Below are 20,211 nucleotides of genomic sequence, written 5' to 3'. Positions count from 1 at the left end.
GCAACCACACGTTGACGTTTCTCTCCTTCTCTCTATAAATAAATAAATAAATAAATAAAATCTTTAAAAAAATATGTATTCTAACAGCTTAGAAGAGTACCTGCCACATGTTGCATTTAGTAAACATTAGCTTTATTATTCCCTGGTTCAGGGCACCCAAGTCTTGAGGGACTGTCTGCTCCTGAGAGCCGGGACCTGCGTCCGCCCCAGGGTGCAGAAGCCACACCCAGGATCCCACTCTGTGCCAGGAGCTGGTGTAATGGCAGCTCAAGCACCCATGGGGGCACAGCTTGGTGCCTTAGAAAGATGAGCTGGTACCCACACATACCTGTGAAAATTCGCTCATCGAACATCCTGGAGAGAGAGGAGAGACGAGCGTGAGAGCGGTGCAGGCCCAAGGCTCCCCAGGCTCAGGGGGCCGGCCTCCAGGTCCCTCAGGGACAATTACTTGAGTCCCACAAGCTGGCTACAGCTTCAGGCCTGGGCCCCGGCTGGCCATATGTGGACAGCAGAGGGCATGGTCCCAAACCGCGGGGTACCCCCAAATAGCCTGATACCCCAAACCATTTCTCCTCAGCCAGGGAAGACACGGGCAAGTCCCTGGGTGGTCCTGGAGGGCCCGACCTGCTCATCATGATGCCCCGGGGGCCTCCTCAGCCCTGAGCATGGCTGGTGGATGACGCACGCCCCTTTCCCACAGGGCCCTGCAGGCTTTTACCTGACCCTGCCTGAGTCTCAGGGACAGTCATGGGGGGAGAACCTGCTCCCAAGATGCTTTCTGTCAATTCACAAGCCAGGCCTGTCACCAGGTCATAGACATGCAAGATGACGTGGGACCCCTGGCATGTGTCTCAGGAGCCAAGGGAGCTCCAGTGGGAAGGGAGTTGGGAAGGACTTCGAGAGGAGGGGACAGTGAGCTCAAGGGGGGGCTGACAGGTTCTCTAGGAAGGGCACACGGAAGGGCAGGGGGCTCCACCTGGCTGGCTGTGCTCAGGCATGCGGTGCCCACCCTGTGCCCCCAAGCACAGGGCGCCATCATGGGATCACCATCAGACAGAGGATGGACTGGAGAGGGGATGGCAGGGAGCCCACCGGCCAGTCAGAGCCCTTTGAGTCATGCTGGTGAGGTACCTGGGGATTTGGCCAGGAAGGCGAGGATGGAGGAAAGGTGAGCAAGGGGGCTGGGGTTACCTGCCCGCTTGCCTCCAGTCCTGGTGTCCTCTGTTCTGCCCCCAGCCCCAACCAAGGGTGGCACCCGGTGGGTGGTCAGCCTGGGCAGCTGGTCTGGGGGCCTGCAGTGAAGCTTGTGTGCTAGGGAATGGCTGGACAAGGGGACAGGGCCTTGGTCATTGAATCCAGGCTGCAGAGGTGACGTGAGACAAATGAAGGGGTATCTGATTCTGAATACAAGTGGGCAATGCCTAAGACTGGCCCAGTAGAAAATTCAAACAGAGGCAAAAAAGTCAGTGATAGGAAGCGAGGCCTGGGTCACCAGGGCGGTGAGTCCACCAGCACGACTCGACCTCAAACATGCCTTTCCAACCTCACGCTGAGAGGCCCGGTCCCCCTGCTGCACCCGGAGGTCCACACTCCTCTGGGTCCTAGAGGCTGAGGAGCAGCTGAGGGAGAGGTTTGGGAGAAACGTGGCTTCCTGTCTGAGCCCAGCTCCCTCGGCCTCACCCAGGGACCGAGGCTGCCAGTGCCGCCTGCATCTAGATTATTTATGGTCTTAGTTATGTATCGGGGAGCACAGGGGACGGGGGCTTGCACAGTTCCCTGGTGGCACTGGAATGCAGATGACAGGGAGAGGTCTAATGGTGGCGCTAAGGCTGTGACAACTTTCTCACGGGCAGTGCGACCTGCAGGCCCGTTTGATGGGTGTGGACCAAGGAACACTGTCGCTTCCGTGGCACACATGAGGCCGAGGGCCCGCCAGACTCTTCCCCGCTGAAGTTCTGCCTTCAGTAGGACTGACGTGTTGGCCCCACAGGTGTGAACTCAGAGGCCCTCACTAGGGGCTTGTGTCCTGGAGGGACAGGGGATTTGCAGGCCACAGCTCAGCACGAGTGTGGGCCTGGGGGCCACAAAGCCCCCTACCACCACCACCACCAAGACCCACAGGCCTTGTTGAGGGGCTTTTCCCTATAATAGGAGAGCACCTTGACCTCCCCCCACCCATAGACACCTGGGCGGAGGCAGAGACTCCGCCTTCTGGCTGCTTCCTAATCTCCTTTTCTCCTGACCCACGTCTGCTGGAAGGACCTCAGATGCCCCGTGGATGAGGCTGGGATGTGTAACAATGGGAGATGTACAGAGGGCTCAGAGGGGAGCAACCACTGTTCTCAGTACTTTCCTCATATCAAGTCATTCAGCCTCTGATCAGCACTGTGGGGCACGGACAATCGCTAGCCCCATTCTACAGGTGAGGAAAATGAGGTGCAGAGCAGTACAGCAACTTGCCCAAGGGCACACAGTGGGGAAATGGTAGGGGAGCCCAGGCCATCGGTGCTGAGGTGAGGTCAAGAAAAAGGATTTGCATTTATTGAACATCTACTATGTGTCAGGTGTGTTACATCCACTTCTTCAGTTTATGTTGAGAAAATCTGAGAGAGGGGCATCACTGTCCCTATTTTTATAGATGAGGAAACTCGGGCTTAGAAGAGAAGCTCCATTCAAGGTCATCAAGACGCTTCAAGTCCAGTCACCTGATGCCAAATTCTCCTCGTCTGGGAAGCCCTACAGGTTTCCTGCTCCAATGTCATTGAGCCTACCCCTGGGAACATGTTTTGAAGTACCCTGGACCCATCACAGCTGAGACCACCCCCACCATGCCTTTAGGGACAGGTGGGGACTGTACTTGCTGTTTCATAAAGTCCTCAGGAGAGCCCTGTGAAGGGCTAAGCCTGCAGGAGGTGCTGGCACACCCTAGTGAATAATTAAATGAGCTATAATTTGAATCGAGTGAGACAAAATACCGTGGCCAAGCATGTAAGGGGACACGGGAGAGTCCCTGTTGCTGTCTTCTCCCCTACTCCCTACCAAGAATCAACTGAAGAAAAAGAACTTAGGCAGCAGCAAAAAGAATTTAAGCTAGACAACAGTAGGCACTGCCTGATGACTGATTACAATTCACCTCCAGAATCATTTATCAGGTGGGCCCCACATCAGGGGCTGTAAAAGCACAAGAGGGCTCGGTGCAGGTACTAGCAAGGTGAGGAGGGGGTGTGCTTAGTGAGGGGAAGAAACCACTTGTACCAGAGGGTGAACTTCTTTCCAAATAAGGAAGGGGGTGGAGTGCGGGGGCTGCTTTCAGACTCAGAGAAAGGCAAAAGCAAGCCTTGGAAGACAGACAGGTGGGGAGCTGGCCCGGGGGGAGGGAAGGACTTCAGCAAAGACCCAGAGGCGGGTGAGGGCCAGGAGTTCCTGGCTGTGGGAAGGCAGAGCAGGAAACAGCCTGGGACGGGGGCTGGAACAGGCCCGAGAGCATGCCCTGCACCGTGAGGGCCAGAGGTAGGGAAGTGGTCTGAGCCAGAGACCCACGCTGCCATACCTGACTTCTAGAGGGGCACCCGCTGCCCTGGCCACTTGTCTCAGCCTCTCATGCTCACCCCGGCCTCTAACACGGGACCCCAGGGTCCACCCGGGTCCTCTCCTCCTCTCGCCTCTACCTCTCTCCTCCCTGTGATCCATCCTGGCCATGCTGACAGTGCGTGGGTTTTTCATCTCTAACCCAGGCCCCTTGCTCTGGAGCTTCTGACGTCTCAGCTTGGCCTCTGAGAATTCTACCTACTGAGCTTCCCTGAGTTAATGTATCCAAAACGAACTCACTCGGAAACACAGGGGTGATCCTTGCCTCCCTGCTCCCATATCCCATCCACCAGCAAACCCCATCACGGCTGAGCATCTGTCCCTAGTCCACCCACTTCTCGTCCTCCACCCACAACCCTGGCCTGGTCCTACTGCCACAGCCTCCTTTCGTGTCTCCCCACTTCTGCTCAAGTCTCCCCAAGTCTGCTCTCCTCCAGCAGCCAGAGGGCCCGCAGACCCGGACTCTGGCCTTCAGCAACCCTGCAGAGGTCCTACTCACCACTTCAGAACCATTCTCAGCCTCCTCGCGTCTCTGGGCATGCAGGCTGCCCGCTGAGGCCACCCCTCCCGCCCAAACATCATCCAACTCCACGCGGGCCCCGCCCACTTCTCACACTTCCAGCTCTGGCTTAACAAATAGGATGTTATCTTAGAAGCTCCCTGACCACCCTGCATAAGCCCCTTCTTGCCCATCTCTCTTTCTCCCATTACTGCTTATTTCCTAAGCTCTAAGAAGTCAGAAGTTTGAGCCCAAATTTGGACAAGCATGTATTTGTTCATCTGTTCTTTCGTTTGTTCGTTTGTTCCTTCCTCCCTTCCACAGATCCGTGTTAGGCATCTACTGCACATCAGGGACTGCTGTGGTCGCGGGGGCTCAGCAATGAGCCAAACACAGTCCTGCCTGGAGCCCTGCTTACTTTAGAGCCTGGTGGCAACAAAAGTGAGCAGACCTGTGAGCACACAAACGCACTGGGGTCGTGCCCTCAGAGAGGGCACATTCGGGAACAGGCGCCTGGGAAGGGACCAGTGCAGTGCTGCCTGGGGACAAGGGCTCACTGGCTTGGCATCTGGCTACCCCTCCACCTCTAGCCACTTAGGAGGGAGCACCCGTGCAGTCTGGGCATTGCCTGCCAATGCAGGTGCGGGCTTGGCGGTGCACACAGGTAGCTGTGAGGGAACTCCTCTGCCAGCTGTGAGGGCCAATGTCCTCCCCAGGGAGAAGGAGGCTGTGCAGCTGTTAGGTTAAGGGGTCTGAACACTGTCCCAGGTCTGCCTGACTCTCTGTTAAGTCAGAGAACTCCTTTCCGCCTCGGCCCCACTGCCACCTCCCCAGGGTCCAGCCTCATGCCTGCTGCCACCCCTGCCCAGCCCTCACACTGTAACACCCGAACCCAGAGCCAGCCTGGAGCAAAGGCCAAGGCCCCTGCAACTCGTCCATACCTCTTAATGATGAAGTGGATGCTGTGCCGCTCCTCCAGGATCCGCTTTAACTTGGGGACCCCGTAGGTGCAGGGACGTTTAAAGGGGATCTTGTCCGGGATGCCCACAATCTCCACAGCCTCCGGGTCGCAGGCGATCTTTCTGTAGGGGACGGGGACCATGTGGTCCAGGCCCAAAGCTTCCGCTGGGGAGGAGGGGAAATGGCAAGGCTGAGTGCAAGACGGAGACTGCGGGAGAACAGGGCCCCAGAGTGTGGTCACCTCCCCTTCCACCTCCCTGGCATCTCTGGCCCCCCGTGGCCATGCTGAAATGTCGAAGCATGGCATTTCTCTCAAAAATGCCCATAGGCGCCCATTTCACTCAGCGATGGGCAAAGTCCTAGCTGGGTCTATAAGACTGGATGTGACTGAGACCCCATCACCTCTGCTGGCTCACACCAGCCTCTCTGGCCTCTCTGCCTAACAGGCCAGGCACACATTGACCTCAGGGCCGTTGCTCTTGCTCTTTCATCTATTCACATACTTTTCTCTCAGATAACCATAAGCTTCCCTTTCTCCTTTTCTCCAAATGTCACCTCAGCTGCCTAAACAGCCCCCTCCACCCCACCCCACTTTATTCTTCACCCCGAGTTCATCGTGACCTGACATTACAAACATGCTCATCTATTCACTGATTTACTGTCTGGGACCTAAGCTCCATGGAGGCAAAGGGGTTCATTTAATGCTCCACGTCTGGGATCCAGGTAGGGCTGCTCACAGCAGCTGCCGCCGCACATTCATTGAGTGAATGAAGGGCTACAGGAAGCCCCCAGGCGCGAGGCGGCTCAGACAGGATGCCGCCGGCCACACAGGTCCGCCTTTCCCACCAGGGAGGGGCCCGGCACTGCTCTCCCCCTTCAGTGACAGAAATGAGGTGCAGCCGGCGTTGCCGACGGCGGTGTAGACAGAATCTGGGCTCATGAGTGGTCACTCGTTCTTTTCTCCCAGACTGTTAGGTGTGGCCTCGTGCATTCCAGTCCTTCTCTTACACTCCGGCTCCACGTGTTTTCTCACGCCCTCACCACACACTGCCTGCACACCCACTGCGTGTCTGATGGCACTTTCATGCGTCCCTGTTCTCCCTAAGGCTTGGGGGTCTCAGGAGATGAGCTGGGCTGGGTATCCACTCTCGCTTTGTCTCTCTGATCTCTCCCAAGGGTCCCACTTCTCCTCAGGCCCCTCCCCATCCTGGCCTTGTCTGTGTCCCCATCGGGTTTTGTCTGTGTCCTGACAAGTACCAGCCCTGGGCTGGACCTCCCTGGGATGCTCTCAACATTATTTTTTCTGTCGATGCAGCCCAGGTCTGCGTTGGCGGCTTTGGCAGCCAGCTCCCACTGTGAAGTCACACTTAACTCGCTGTCAAATTAAACCCTCAAAATCTCAACAGCTGTCAAACCATTTCTCCCCTCAGCCCCACCTCCAACCTCACCAACCATGCCCCAGCCCCAGCACTTGAGCAATGGGTGCCCTGAGTCTACGTGAATTCATCGCCCCTTGGGTTCACCGGATGTGCTGGGCCTGTCTTTTCAGAGCAGCGAGATCCGGGAGACAGAGGCATGGCCCCGCCCAGCCTCCAGCTACAGGAGGGCTGGGGAGAACCAAGCCACCATGCCCACTCCTACATCTCCTTTGTCCAATCTCAACCTCTTTCCAGGTGACAATGTCCCTGAGGCTTCCTGAAGGCTACCCCCTACCCTTTCTTTCTTTCTTCCTTCTTTTTTCTCTCTGCACCCCTAGCCCAATAAGCTAACCCAGAACTGGTGGCTGAAGGCCAGAACCAGGAGCAGAATCTGTTCATGCCGGCAGGATGCCTCAAGCTGCAAAATGTCCCCACCCACGGGATCCCCCAGGACCCCCAAGGGAGCCTCCTTCTCCCCAGGGCAGCTAAAGGGTAAAAGCCGAGAAGGGGCAAGACCTGGACCATGCTAAGCCCAACACTCCTTGGATTTGGCCGTGGTGGGGCCTAGGTGCCGATGTCTAGAAAAGGTTCCATATTCTGGAAATGTCCAGAGCCCACAACAGGCCAGTAGGCTACTGGCTGGGTGCCAGCTGGACTGGGGCAGAGCCCTCTCCAGCCCCCTCCCCCACCTCCTGAACAGCTCACACCTGTCTGCAGCTTAGAGGACTCAGGTGCACACGGCTCCCCAGTACAGCGGCACTGGGCAGAGGGGTTGAGTGGGCAGGCCGGGGTGGCCCCATCGAAGGCACCCGGGCTATGCCAGACTCCTCACTCAGGCCTCCGGGGCCTTGCTGAGCCCCGCCCCAACCCGGAAGTGCCAAGCTCAGTGTCCAGGCTGCCTCGGCCCCAGGCTGGATCAAAGGGCACCTCCTCCACGAAGCTACCAATGACTCCTGAGCCTGGTGAGGACTCCCCTTCCTTTCAAGCTGTCTGCTCTTTCTGAGGGCTCCCGTCCTTGTGTGCTGCCACACACCAGACTGCGCGACTGTACCCCACTGCCTGCTCCTGTAGACACACCTTTGGGTGGCTGCTGGAGCACCTGGAGACCCAGAGGTGGTCTGGGTACCTGGCACAGGTGGGAGCTCAAAATGCATGACTGGTAGGCAAATGAATCAGCAAATGTGTGTGAAGAAAAACGGAGGGAGGAGAACAAGACTTATGTGGTATAATGAGTACATATGTGGTCTCAGCTCTGGTTCCTGGCCCATGGCTCCTAAAACCCCTATAATTTCTTGGGTGATAGAGGTGAGAAGGGCATCTCTTGTTATTCATAATAGGCCACTTTCAAGCATATCTGGCAGGGTTTTGGGGGCCCAGCCAGCCCAGGCTAAGTCTTGAAGAACAAGTGGGAGTTTGCTGTGCAAGGGGCACGCGCCAGGCAAAGGGCACCGCACAGGCAAAGGCAGGGGGCGGGAAGCGGGGCAGTGTTGCTGGGAACCTGCACGAGCGGGAGAACGGCAGCCAGCTCTCCTCTCACGGCCTGCCTCCCACAGGAGAGTCAAGGCCTGGGGCTCTGCCATCAGCCCCGCCTCCTGGAGAATCCGGAAGGGAAATATTGACACAGCCACCCCCGACCCAGACGGGAGATGACACCAGCACTGACGGCACGCGGGGGCCAGCATATGGCTCCCGCTGTCGTGTTGGGGAACACCAGTGACTGTCACGTAATGAGATGCTCAGCACGCTGCCGGGGCCACACTGTGGGCCGCGCCGCCCACTCACCATATCTGCTGTTGAACAGGATCTGCACGCACTCCCGGAGCGTGTTGATGTCCTCCGTGTCCTTTATGAAGGCGTCCCACTTCTCTATCAAAACACAGGAGGCACCAGTGAGAGCCAAAGACACGACCCCGCGGCCTGGCTCCCCCGTGGCGAGCCCCCTGGTTCCCAGCTGGGGCTGTGCCCTGAGACAGCCACCCTCCCTCCAGGGCCCCAGCGACCAGCCTCAGCCCTTCCACCTGTTCGCACCTCGGACCCAAGCCCAGCCTCCTCTGGAAGCAGCCCGCACACATCCAGGGTGCTCCGCACCTGCTCCCTCCTCTGGCCTCTGTCCGCCCCCACGGGCAGTGGACACTGTGCAGGCTCAGCCTGCCTATCCCGGGCCCCGCGTGCCCCAGACGGCTGGGAGGCCGAGAGAACACTCCCTCTGGGTAAGCACAGGCTGAGTCCTGACCTCGAAGACCCAACCAACCCTCATGCCTCATTCATCTGGGGTCTCGCCCAGCCTCGGCCAGTCAGCTTCCCCCGAACCCTCAGGCCTTGCTGGCTCCTTACACAAAACCAAAGCTTCTGCCTTAGTTCACTCAATAACAGGAGTGATCATTTGTGATTGTAATTATATAGTGATGTCCAAGTACTTTACGTCCATATAACATCCTATTTAATCCCTCATGACAACCTCTAAAGGTAGATACTATTCCTATTTTTCAGATGGGAAAACTGAGGCTCAGAGAGGCTCAGCTTCTTGCCTGAGAACACCCAGCTAGTGCCTGGCCAGTGAGATTCTATCCCGGGTTGTACCCTTGCCCACCGTGGCCTCCCATGATGCTGTTCTATCAGGGTACCCACGTCCCCTCCCTGCCAGGTGGCCCTTGGTTGCGGCAGCGGGGTCTCCTTTCTCATCCCAGCGGCTAGGTTTCCTTAAAAAAGCCTCTCACTGGCGATGAGGCTGAGGCCTCCACAAGACACAACTGTTAGAAAGAAAGCCTTCTTTCATCCCTTTTGCGGTATAAACAAATCCCAAAACTTCCTGCTCTCAGTTCTCTGTGATGTCCTTTCAAATCTGTTCACATTTTTTGGACAACTCCTTGTTTTAAGAGGTAGAGTTTAATTCTTCTCTCTTCCTTTGAGTTGGATTGGATCAGGCTTCTGGCTTCTAATGGGTAGAATATGAAATGACAGTGATTTCTGAGGCTAGGTCATAAAGACACGTGGTTTCCTCCTTACTCCCTCTGGGACCACTGGCCTCAGGAAGCCAGCTGCCACACCATGAGGACGCTCAAGCAGCCCTGCAGGGGCCCGAGTGGCGAGAATGGGCCTCCTGCCAAAAGCCACACCACTGGGCTTGGAAGAAGGTCCTCCAGTCCTGTGAAACCTCCCGATGGCCACGGCCACAGCCGACACCTTGACGACAACTCGTGACAGATCCTGAGCCAGAACCACCCAGCTGAGCTGCTCCGGAATTCCCGCCCCACAGAAAATGTAAGATATAAATGCTTGTTGGTTCAAGCTAAGTTTGGGGGCAACCTGTTACACAGCAACAGGTAACTGGTACGCTCTGGTTTCACTCACAAGTCCCTCGTGCACAGCTGTTCCTCTTTTATCTCACAAAGAACCGAGAGATCCATTTCCATTTTACTGAGCACCGCCCCCAGCCCTGGACCCCCACTCTGGTCTGGGCACTGTCCTACCTGACTTGTCATGGACAATGGAGAAAAGAATACGCTTAGAGGCATGAACGTTCTGAATGAGAGGCCCACCAGGCCCGGTGGGCTTCTGTCCTGGACAAGGAAGAGGAAAGGTACAGGTTCAAGGTGGGCCCCCAGAGGGATCCCCAGGTCCAGCCTCAGTGCGCAGGCGCTGGCGTAACCATCTCACCCAAAACAAACACCCCAGAACTGTGAGCATGGATTCTGGCAAGTTCCCTCACCAGAGGCCTGTGACATTCCTTAACAGTCTGCTACCCGCATGGCAGGTCAGGGAGGGCAGGGTGTCTGAGGCCGCCTTTTACAGGGGGGACATTTGTCTCAGGCACGTGAGTCCCATCCCCCTGCTCAGCCCACACAGTTGTGTGCGACAGTGGGCGGGGGTGGACATCCTTTCTCTCCTACTCACAATAACAACAGTAACTATAACTTCGAAGTACATACTGTGTGCCAAGCTTTGGGTGTGTTTTAATACAGCAGTTTTCTAACCTGAGCACTCGGTGGACCTCCCAATGCACAGACAGCTGGACCCACTCCCAAAGTTCCAGACGTAGCTGGACTTCGGTGGGGCCTGATCATGTGCATTTCTAAAACTCTGTGTCATTTAATCATGATAACGCCATGAGGCAGGTACTTCTGGCACCCTCATTTTCCAGATGAGGAAATTGAGGCTCACAGAGAGTTGCCCCAGGACACTTAGCCACTAAGGAGAGAAGCCAGGAGATGAACACAGGTCTTTCTCACACCCAGCTGTTCATTCTCTGATGCTTCCAGTGTCCCTAAGCCAGTGGTGCTTACAGTAGGTGCTTATTAAATGCATGTGACCAGTTAGCATGTTTTCCATAGACTCCTCTGCTAGTCCTCCCGGGGGTCTCTTGGTTCCAGGCCAAAGACACTGTTCACAGGTGGGTGAGTGAAGGCCTGAAATCTGGTTGGGTCTAAGCTGGAATCCTATCTGTCCTGCACCAGCCCCTTGCCCCGACACTCCGCCTTTGGTCTAGGAGGGCCTGGGTATCCTCACTTGCCCCGCATGAGTGACCTCTGCCCGACCCTCACACTTGGGGGGGGTCCCAGCAGCAGCTTACCACAGCAGTCAGGAAAGTCTTGGGCAGCGGGAGTCTTGGACTCGGGCCCAGGCCGGACCAGGCCCAGGTCGCTGGGGGCAAGTGGACAGGCAGGTGCCTCCTGCTTGAGCTCCCTCGTGGCGTGGTTGGGGAGTGCGGTGCTGTACAGGAAGCTGGCCATGGAGGAAGAGGTGGCAGTGGGGGGCGGGTCCTGGGGCGGCCCCTTGGGGACCTGGCCATGCAGGCCACAGTCCCGAGACCCCTTGGCTATCAGGGAGACACCGTTCAGCTCTACCAGAGCCTTTGAATCCCGCCCGCCATCCTCGAGTGGCCTGGGTAAGGAGAGAAGGACACACAACAGCTCCGTACGCCTGTCCCGCCGCTAGCTGCACCTCTCCCTCCGCAGCCCCTCAGCCCTCCGTCCGCAGGACAGGACAGCCTGTGAGGTACGCAGGGCAGGGGCCATTCCCCAATTCACAGGTGGGGGTTCAGGCCTGCAGGGTTAGGGCTGTGGCCAGGGCCACATGGCTGGGCCACCAGAGGACCCGCGCCCTGCCCTTGGCCTCTGTGCCTCAGTTCTCCAGCCGTGCTGTTTCAGCTGCAGTTAACTGCCTGCCATTTCCCACTGTGTTTCTCTTCTTCCCAGTGTGCGTGCTGACAGTGGGGCCCAAGCTCTGACCACCCTCGGGCTGGCTTCCTGCTGCCACACATGTACCCGGGGGGTTCCTGACACCTGCGGTGCTGTTGGTGCTACTTTTCCCCAACCAAGTCTCTTCCAGCCTCGCTGCCACACAGAGGTCCCCTGGGAGGGCTTCCGGGACTGAGCACCTGGCTCAGATCACACTCCGTGACAGGGCTTTTGCCTCACCTCCACCATCGGACTGGGAGCTTTTACAACCAGGGGCCCCCGTGGGGATCTGAAGTCCCCCGCCCCTCCGGTTGGGTGAGTGACCACAGGTGGCCGAGCAGCAGGGAAACAGGTCACCCTCCTGGCCCGGCCCTTTGTTCAGCCACCTGACCCTGGCCCACACCCCGGCTCAAGAGGCTGCCTCACTCACCTCTTGAGCTTGAAGCGGATGCGGTGGCTGTGCTCCAGGATGGCCATGAGGGCCTTGGGGTCATACTCGGCTGGCCTCCGGAAGGCCAGGCCCTCAGGCAGCCCCTGCACAGCGAGCAGCCCTGGCTCCCTGAGCAGCCTCTCATAGGGCAGCGGCACCACACTGGCCCTTCCCAGGGCCTCACCTGTGGGGGAGGGTTGAGGAGAGGGCCTCGTATGAGAGGGCAGCCAGGATGGGGTGGGCACAGCCCAGAGCCGGGGACGTGTGACTGACTCCCCTTGGTGCTGGGCTCCCAGGATACAGAACCCCATCAGCTCCTTAAATGCAAACTTCACACAGAAGAACCCCCACAGGCTGGTGGACGGGGGCTGTGGATTAGGCCATTGTTGGAGGACCAGGGCTTCCCATCAAAGGGGTCCCTGCTTCCTTTGCCTTTTTCTTCTCCACTCCTGGCGTCTGAGTGGCGGGGAAAGCAGGCCTAGGGCTGTGGGCAGGAGGAGGGGAGAGAGGTAAGAGAAAGAAAAGAGGGCAGGAGAGAGACCGGAAGCAAAAGGCCACAGGGAGGAAGGCAGAGGAGAATGAGAGGGAGAAAGGATAAGGAAAACCGGAAGTCGGGAGGAAACAGAGAGGGGATTCAGAAAGAGAGAGGAGAGACATGAGAACACGGTAAGAGTAAAGGAAGGGGTGAGTAGTGGGGACACTGGCTGGGGACTGAGCGGGCGGGAGGGCCGAGGGGCCTGGGCTCGGAAACATCTGCTGTTGCTCCCATGCTACAGCCCCTACCCAGAGCCAGAAAGAGGCCACTCACCTCATCGGCCCCTGATCCTGCCCAAGCTGGGAAAGGGGCCAGGGCAGAGTGGGCAGTGGCGTAGGGGGCTCTGGGCATAAGCCCTGCAGCTGGCAAAAATGAGTGTGGTGGCACAGCCAGCCACGAGTGACAAGTCCTCTTGTCCCGGGTGGCCGGTGTACCCACTCAGGACCTCTGGGCCTCTGACCCCCTCGGCCTCCTTCTCCTGACACCTACATAACACCAAGAGTTTCCTCACAGAACGTGGCTCCACAGAACCAAAGACTGAATAGAGAACAGAATAAAGCAAGTCAGAGATAAACGAGGTGGGACCCTTAGGGACCTGCCCAGTGGCACCCAGGGAGTGTGAAGGCTACTACTGGGCCCTGAGACTCTGCAGCATGACATTTCCCAAGAATGGCCAGGCCTGACCCTCCCCATCCCCCACAAGAAGGACTTGGATGGCCAGTTAGCCTTCACTCAGTCATTCAACAAAGGACCTCTGAACGTCTGCTGCTGCTGGGGCCTGACCTGCAGGCTGAGCAAGTGGGCTGGGGGCGGGGGGACAGGGTGCAGTGGGTCCCCAGACAGGGCCCTGACCAGTGTGGGGGGCTTCCTGGAACTGAGCCTTACAGAGGAACACGGTGTCCACCACACAAAGGAGAAGGCGGTCTCAAAAGGCGCAGTGGCGCAAAGGCAAGGAGGCGGGAAATGAAGCCCGAGGTGCTGGAGAACAGGAAGTGGTCCTGTGAGGAGGGTCAGCACAGCCAGGGAGGTAGGCAGGGAGGGGCTGCAGTGGGTGCTTACGCCACAGTGAGGATGATGAAGTGTCCCCAAAGGCAGTGCAGGGGAGAACAGAGTCAGATATATGTTTTGGGAAGATGGCCTTGGTAACGGGTGGGCGAGGGCAGCAGGGAGGTGGGAGGCCTGGGGCCATTTCCAGGTGAGGGGTGGCCGAGACCAGGGCAGGGGCAGAGGAGACAGTGGTTCATTCAGGAAACAGGGCCGGGTGAAAGATCTGCCCCTAGGGGTGCAAGATAAGGGACAGCTGGGGGTGACGCCCCCTACTGTGAAGTGTTGCCCGTGGTCTGTGTTGGGGTAGAGGAAGCTCCTTGCCTGGACAGGGACTGGGGCTCCCACCCACCTGAGGGCCCCGAATGGAATGAGGAAGGATCTTACTATAAAGAACATCAAACACCTCCTCTACCATCTTCCGCAGAAGGTACACATCTGAGCCATGATCCAGAGTAGACCGTGGGATGTTCCGGCCTCCCACCTCGCCCCGAGGCACCTTCTTGTGGTGCTCTGCCTCGGGCTCCTTCCACGGGGGTCCTCCTGTGGGGCACAGAGCACACGGCAGGGCAGCGGTGAGCACCCACCTCACCACAGGCCCAAGGGCGCTGCAGCGTCCCTGCCCTGTGCTGAGGCCAGTGGCGGAGCATCCAACACAATATGCAAATGAATGAATGAAGGAATGAAGAATTAATGAGTAAGCGAACCCTGCCTAGGGCCTGGGCTGGTCATGGGGCCTGGGTCTCATCCTTGGTTGCCTCTAACTTGCTGTGTGACCTTTGGCAAGTCTCCTTCCTCTCTGGGCCTCAGTCTGTGAGCTCTCATGGGCAATCAGCTGGCCTGCCTCAAAACCAGGGCTCAACTACTGTCTGTTCCACCCGCCCCTTTCTGTGCTCCCCCACTAATGCTCTGTCTTAAACAACCGAGGCCCTAGCTTCTGCTCTGCTAAGGGAGATGACAAGGACCCCCACCAGGAGGCTGAGAAGCTGCAAAGAGACAGGTTCCTGCTAGGCTAGGCCAGGGCAGAGGCTGAGTGTCAATGAATCCCTGGGTGGGGAAGGTGCTAGAAACAGTGGAGGAAAGCAGACGAGAGGAGGGCCTAGAGGCCCCCTCTGAGCTTGAAGCCTGCTCTCCTATGGGGATCTGTGAAGCTTGAAATAAACCAGCTGAGTTCCCGGTGCTATAAATAGTGGCTCTGCCTGCCTCAGGGAAGCCAGGTGCACCTTTCTCAGGCCCCGGTCTGGCTCGCAGCCTGGCAACCCAGGGGCCACGGACCCTGCCACGGCCCACTCTCCCCAGGCCCAGCCCCCCTCCGGCGGAGGGTGCAGGCTCTGAGGGCTGAGTGGGATGGGGAGGCTGCCTGGGGAAGCGGTTGGTCCCAGTAATGGTATGTCCAATGCCAGGGGAGAGTTTTCCCTAAAATGGCTGATCCTAGGAAGCAGGCCTGGAGTGTAACGAAATCGCTAATACTGGTAAGACAAGAGCTGGCGTTTGCTAGGAGTGAACTAGGCCCCAGGCACTGTTCTACTGTCACTCAGTATTAAATTCATTCACTCCTCAGATGGACCTGTGAGTGATGGACCATCCACTCCTCGGATGGAACTCTGAGTCCCAAATCACGGGCCTGAATGCTGATCGAGTGCTAGCCTTCGGTGCTGGGGTCAGGCCCTGCCCCTGTAGGACCCAATCCACCAGAAAGGTGAGGGTGGCCTCCCTGGGGACTGCCAAGCTGGAGCACCAGGCACAGAATATATGGAATATTGAGGGTACGGGAGGCTGGCACCCTCCCATGCGTGGGAGCATCCACGGCACAGGTTAAAGGGGGTCAGGGGCCCGAATGGGGCCTGGGGAGCAGGGTGCTGGGGAGGCGCCTGCAGACAGAAAAGAGAATAAGAACCTTTGGGGGGGGACTAGCAGGGGAAAAGGCAGAGGGGACAAGGGACACACTAGGTGGGCGAGCTAGAAGTGCAGCGCCACACAGCCGGGGTAACCATGAGAAACGCTGGAAGGACAGACACAGAGGCAGGGCCTGGGCTGGAGGGGGCCCTAAAGTCTCGGGAAGTGCTGAAGAGTAGGGGGCTTCCACTGGACCACTCCGCCTCAGGGCTTCTGGCTCAAAGCCCTGAAAGCTGGTCTCTGCCAAGAGCAACCAGGACCCTCTGGCAGGGCTCCTGGGAGTGTTCACGCTGCACCACCCGACTTTGAAGGGGTGGAGCACAAAAAGCAAGGGCTTCGGAACCAGAGGCCTGGCCTGGAACTCCACCTCACTCACTTCCCTGGGAAAGTGGCTTATGCTCAACGAGCCTCAGAGTTTCTCATTTGCAAACCAGTGGTAACTGTGCCTTATGCCCACTGGGAAAAGTAAACAGAGCACCAGCACAAGGCCCCTGGCCAGCAGCATGAACAACTCACATTTATGGAGCACTTCCTGTGTGCAGCTGGGTGTGTCCTCAGCTGCTCCATCCCTACGAGCCACCAGGTGGTTCCAGGATTATGTTGCTACAATGACAACAGTGCCTACCTCGTAAGGTTGACACAAGGATATGTTGGCACTGTGAAGGGTGCTGCACACAGAAGGCACTCAACAAGCATTAGCTGCACCAGTGGGCTCGGCCCCTGTCAGAGACACACAGGCTGGGCAGCCACACTGGGCCTGAGTCTCCTGTCAACCAGCAGACACGGCGGGCTGGGTCTGGCGGGCCCCGGGGTGGGGTCAGCCACACACCATCCACCGTCAGGGTGCTGAACAAATCCAGGTAAAATTGAGGCCGCCCCTCAAAACACTGCCGATCCAGGGCATCCCCTAACACAGAGTCACCCTGACATCGCTCTGGGGGCACCAGCCCCTGCCCCTCCGAGCCCTGGGGTACTCACGGCAGAACCTGAGGAAGTCTGACTGCAGCTCCTTCCGCGCATTCAGGAACAGTCTGCCCTTCTCGGTGCCCACCACGAAGGCGCTCTCGTCATGCACCGCGACACAGGCCACTTCTGCGTTCAGCTTGGAGAGCGCTGAGCACTACAGAAGCAGCAGGGGATGTGAACTGGGGGCAGGTCCACCACCCCAGCATGACTCCATGCCACAGGGATGTGAGTCCCTGCCAGTGGCTGCAGGGAGGGGTCGCTCTTTCAACACTGTCATCTTAGACTCTACAGTGTGGGGGGGTGGTCCATAAGTCATCCCCCCTCCCCCAGAGCTGGGCCAAGGTCAAGGGGAGAAAATGTTTATGGAGGCTGGAGGAGGACAAAGACACAAGGCCTCTGCCCCGTTCTCTTCCCAGGACCTCCTTGCTCTGGGGTGGGTTTCCTACATTAGGCCTGGACCCAGCCCCAGGGACAATGCTGTCCTGGACTCTTTGAGTCCTGGGTGAGGAGAAGGTGGGTTGGGACCCAGGAAAACAAAGGCTCAGACACATCCAGGCTTTGATCCCAGCTCAGCCACTTTGGGAAAGACTGGAGCAGCTGGGCCCCTCACTGGTCCTCAGTTTCCAAATCTGTACAATGGAGACAAGCAGCCCGGCTCAAAGAGTTTTAATGGGTTTGACTATGGTAATTCAAAGGGGCCTGGCTGGCAGAAAAGAATTGAGAACTGGGGCATCCCATGCAGGTATCCACGCAGAGAGGTGTATTTGCACCCCTGGAGTTGAGGTTGGCAGGTCCACTGCACAGGAAGCCCTAACATAGGGGGCCCTCAGCCAAGACCACCACCACCTCAGGCCTCTGACTGACCTCACCTGCCTATAAAACGAGCGGCATGCAGTCGGTGCCCATTAAATGGTGTTTTTTATATAAGTAATGCTTTGCTGACAGTCAGGAAGCCTGGCTTCTAATCAGAAGCTCTGCAGGGATCCAGACACGCCCTCTCTGGGCCATAGTCACGCCTCCTGTGCCGGCTCCAACCCCAAGTAGATCTGGAGAGGCAGCTGGGACACTGTGGGGCCCCAGACCTGTCCCCTTGGACCCCCCTATTGAAGAGGCTTTCCTTTCCTGTTCTCTAAGATTAAAACAAAAATCTACCGCTCCCTTCCCCCGCTGCAACATGGCAGAACACTAATTAACAAACGAGACACATAGATTTGTTCCCAACAAAGGAGTGGCCGTTGGAGCTGGAGGAGGGCCTTGTTGTGGGGTCACTTTCTAACTGAAGGAGCTGAGGCCCTGGCTGGGCATCGACTCACCCTGAGGCACCCAGAATGGGGGCCCTGAGGAAATGCCGGGGGGCGGGTCTGAGACCAGGGGTGGGGTTAGGGGGCGAGGATGAACAGACAGCACTTGGGCCTCACAGCCCTGCAGACTCCCTGAGGACCCGGGCCCTGAGGCCTGGAGGATGCTCCAGTTCGGTCACTTCCAAGCAAGTGCCACGTCACCCATGAAGGTCCCTCGGGAAACCCACTAAGGGCCCAGAGCTGGGATAGCCTGTCTTACTCAGGTCACCAGGCTGGCTGCAGGGTCATGGGCTCCTCCAAGCTGCAAGGAGCCTTTGGAAACCCCTCCAGACCAGTGCTTTCCAAAAGAGCTTTCTGGCGAGATGGAAGAGTTCTATTTCTGCACTGTCCAATACTGTGACCACTAGCACTTGAAATGAGGCTAGTGCAACCAAGCAACTGAGTCATTTGCTGTATTTAATTTTCGCTAGTTACAATTTAAATGTCAACTGCCACTGCAGCTGGACTTCCACCACCACCAAGCTGGCACTCTGCAGGGCACGGGGCTGGGTTCCCGCCCAGGGGGGTGGCGCACCCAGCTGCCTTCCCAGGAGTGCCTGCCGCCTCTGGCCCAAACACCACCTGAGCTGCCCTCCAACCGCCCACAGCAGGAACAGTCTGGAAGGAGGTCCTCTGTCCCAGGGGAACTGAAGACTTTGCACCCAAGTCCACTTTAGAAACTGGACACACTGTGTGACTTTGGGCAAGGTACTTCCCACTCTGAATGTCAACTTCACCATCCTAAAATGCAGATTTTCAGTGGCACACCTGCCTACCCTCCATCACAGAACTTTCCCCCAGGAAAACGACATTATTTCCTCACTGGGGGTGAACTGCTACAAGCTTAGGTGTGTAGGCCACGGTGCCCGAGGAGTGCTGTGTGGAGCCCATTTTCCCTCCCCCAGGCCCAGGACGCAGTCGCAGCTCTGGCTGAACAGTGGGATTTACAGCTTTCTAACCCACCACCGCCCACACCTGTCCTCTAGGTGCTTCGGGGGAGACCTGTGACTGTGGCCGCAATGGGCCTTGAAAGACAGGAGGTCATGAAATGAGGACAAGGGGATGAGGGCCGGAGCCAGGGCTTCCCGCCCCCCACACTGGTTGATGTCTGGTGATAAAGCTGGGTGTCCCTCTCCTCTGGGGAGGGCAGGGGCACTCACCATGGAATCTAAGGCAGACACTAGGCTGGTGATGATCTCGTCTTTGCGGGCGAAGGCAGAGTTCCAGCGGTCAGGCCCGCAGCCATTGGTGGGGACGTCGCAGCGCTTCCCCAGTAAGGCCATGGTCACCTGCAGAGAAAGAGGGGGAGCAGACAGAGGTAGGCATGCGCCACAGGGCATGGCCCACGTGCTGGGTGCCCACCCCACCCCACCTGGCCTGGCCCCGGACCCCAGAGCTGCCTCTACTTCCCAGGTGGGGCCAATCAAGGCCTGGCCTTCTCTTCTCCTGAGGTCTCGTGGGCAGGATGGAGCTACAGCCTCCGCAGGCCTGCACACACAGCGGCTCACACGTGGCCTTTACGGTGTGGGCCCAGATGGCAGGATGCCTGGGGGTGTGCCCCACAGTATGTCCCCCACGTCTGCAGCCCCAGAGCTGAGCCCAGGACCGAGACCAGTCTGTTAGAAACCCCACCCATCACCTCTCTCCACGCATGCCACTCTAGCCACAGCTCTTTCTTGCTCACACACTCTCTGTGGCTCCCTACTGCCCCCATTAGTTCTTCACTCAGCTCGGTACTCAAGATTCCCAATCTAGACCCCCATGCTCCCGGTGTTTTAAGTGTCGTTAGTCCCCGAACATACCAACATTCTTGTGGCTCCCCAGCTGTCAAGGGCTCCATTCTCCCTGCCCGGAACGCCTTTGCCAGCCCCTGCGTCACCCACTGACTGCCCACTCTGCTTTTCACTGCTGCCTCCGTCAGGAAGGGACCCCCCACCTCCTGCCCGGCTGGGTCAGGTGCCCTTGCTGGCCTCCCACATGTCCTGGAGCTCCCCGCTCACAGCTCTGCATCAAGCCCCATGCTCCCCTGGCAAGGCCACTACCCTGAGGCCTCTGGGCCACAGTCTACCCCCGGCTGTCGGAATTCAGTCTCAGAGGTGCAGAGGTTGCTTGTCCCAGCCCAGGATTCCTTCCACACAGGACTCTGTCCCCTCATCACAAGGCCCTTGGAGAACAGAGCTGCATCCTCCCCCTCACTGGGGCCCCTCGGGCCAGGGCCCCCGCTCAGGAATCCCCCAGGCAGGAAGCGGGCCTGCTGCTGCTGTCCCCCCAGCTTCGGGAACCCACCAGTTAGAAAGGTCGGCCTCCCTCAGTTCCTGTTCCACCCTGCCCCGCCCTTGCTGGACTCCAGGAACCAGG

The 20,211-nt window shown here is 58.1% G+C and overlaps 1 protein-coding gene across 1 annotated transcript in view; it reads right to left on the bottom strand.

Moving 5' to 3' along the window:
• The window catches only part of GTF2IRD1 (GTF2I repeat domain containing 1), a 44,869-nt gene extending 25,172 nt beyond the window's left edge, over positions 1-19,697 (bottom strand). Inside the window, exons 1-10 of the mRNA XM_053669570.1 lie at positions 19,656-19,697; positions 19,014-19,142; positions 16,526-16,667; positions 14,039-14,194; positions 12,073-12,256; positions 11,036-11,346; positions 9,936-10,025; positions 8,248-8,331; positions 5,029-5,212; positions 329-354 (exon numbers count right to left, since the gene is read on the bottom strand). Of these exons, the coding sequence (XP_053525545.1) occupies positions 329-354; positions 5,029-5,212; positions 8,248-8,331; positions 9,936-10,025; positions 11,036-11,346; positions 12,073-12,256; positions 14,039-14,194; positions 16,526-16,667; positions 19,014-19,142; positions 19,656-19,661 (1,312 nt within the window). The 5' untranslated portion in view covers positions 19,662-19,697. The remainder of the gene's footprint in view (positions 1-328; positions 355-5,028; positions 5,213-8,247; positions 8,332-9,935; positions 10,026-11,035; positions 11,347-12,072; positions 12,257-14,038; positions 14,195-16,525; positions 16,668-19,013; positions 19,143-19,655) is intronic.
• Positions 19,698-20,211: the final 514 nt, after the last annotated feature.

This window comes from Artibeus jamaicensis, unplaced genomic scaffold (assembly GCF_021234435.1).
Source record: "Artibeus jamaicensis isolate MK-2021 breed Jamaican fruit bat unplaced genomic scaffold, CSHL_Jam_final contig_1582, whole genome shotgun sequence".
In the NCBI taxonomy this organism is placed as follows: domain Eukaryota; kingdom Metazoa; phylum Chordata; class Mammalia; order Chiroptera; family Phyllostomidae; genus Artibeus; species Artibeus jamaicensis.
Note: the sequence above shows the minus strand (reverse complement) of the source record. Positions and strands in the feature narration are given on the sequence as shown.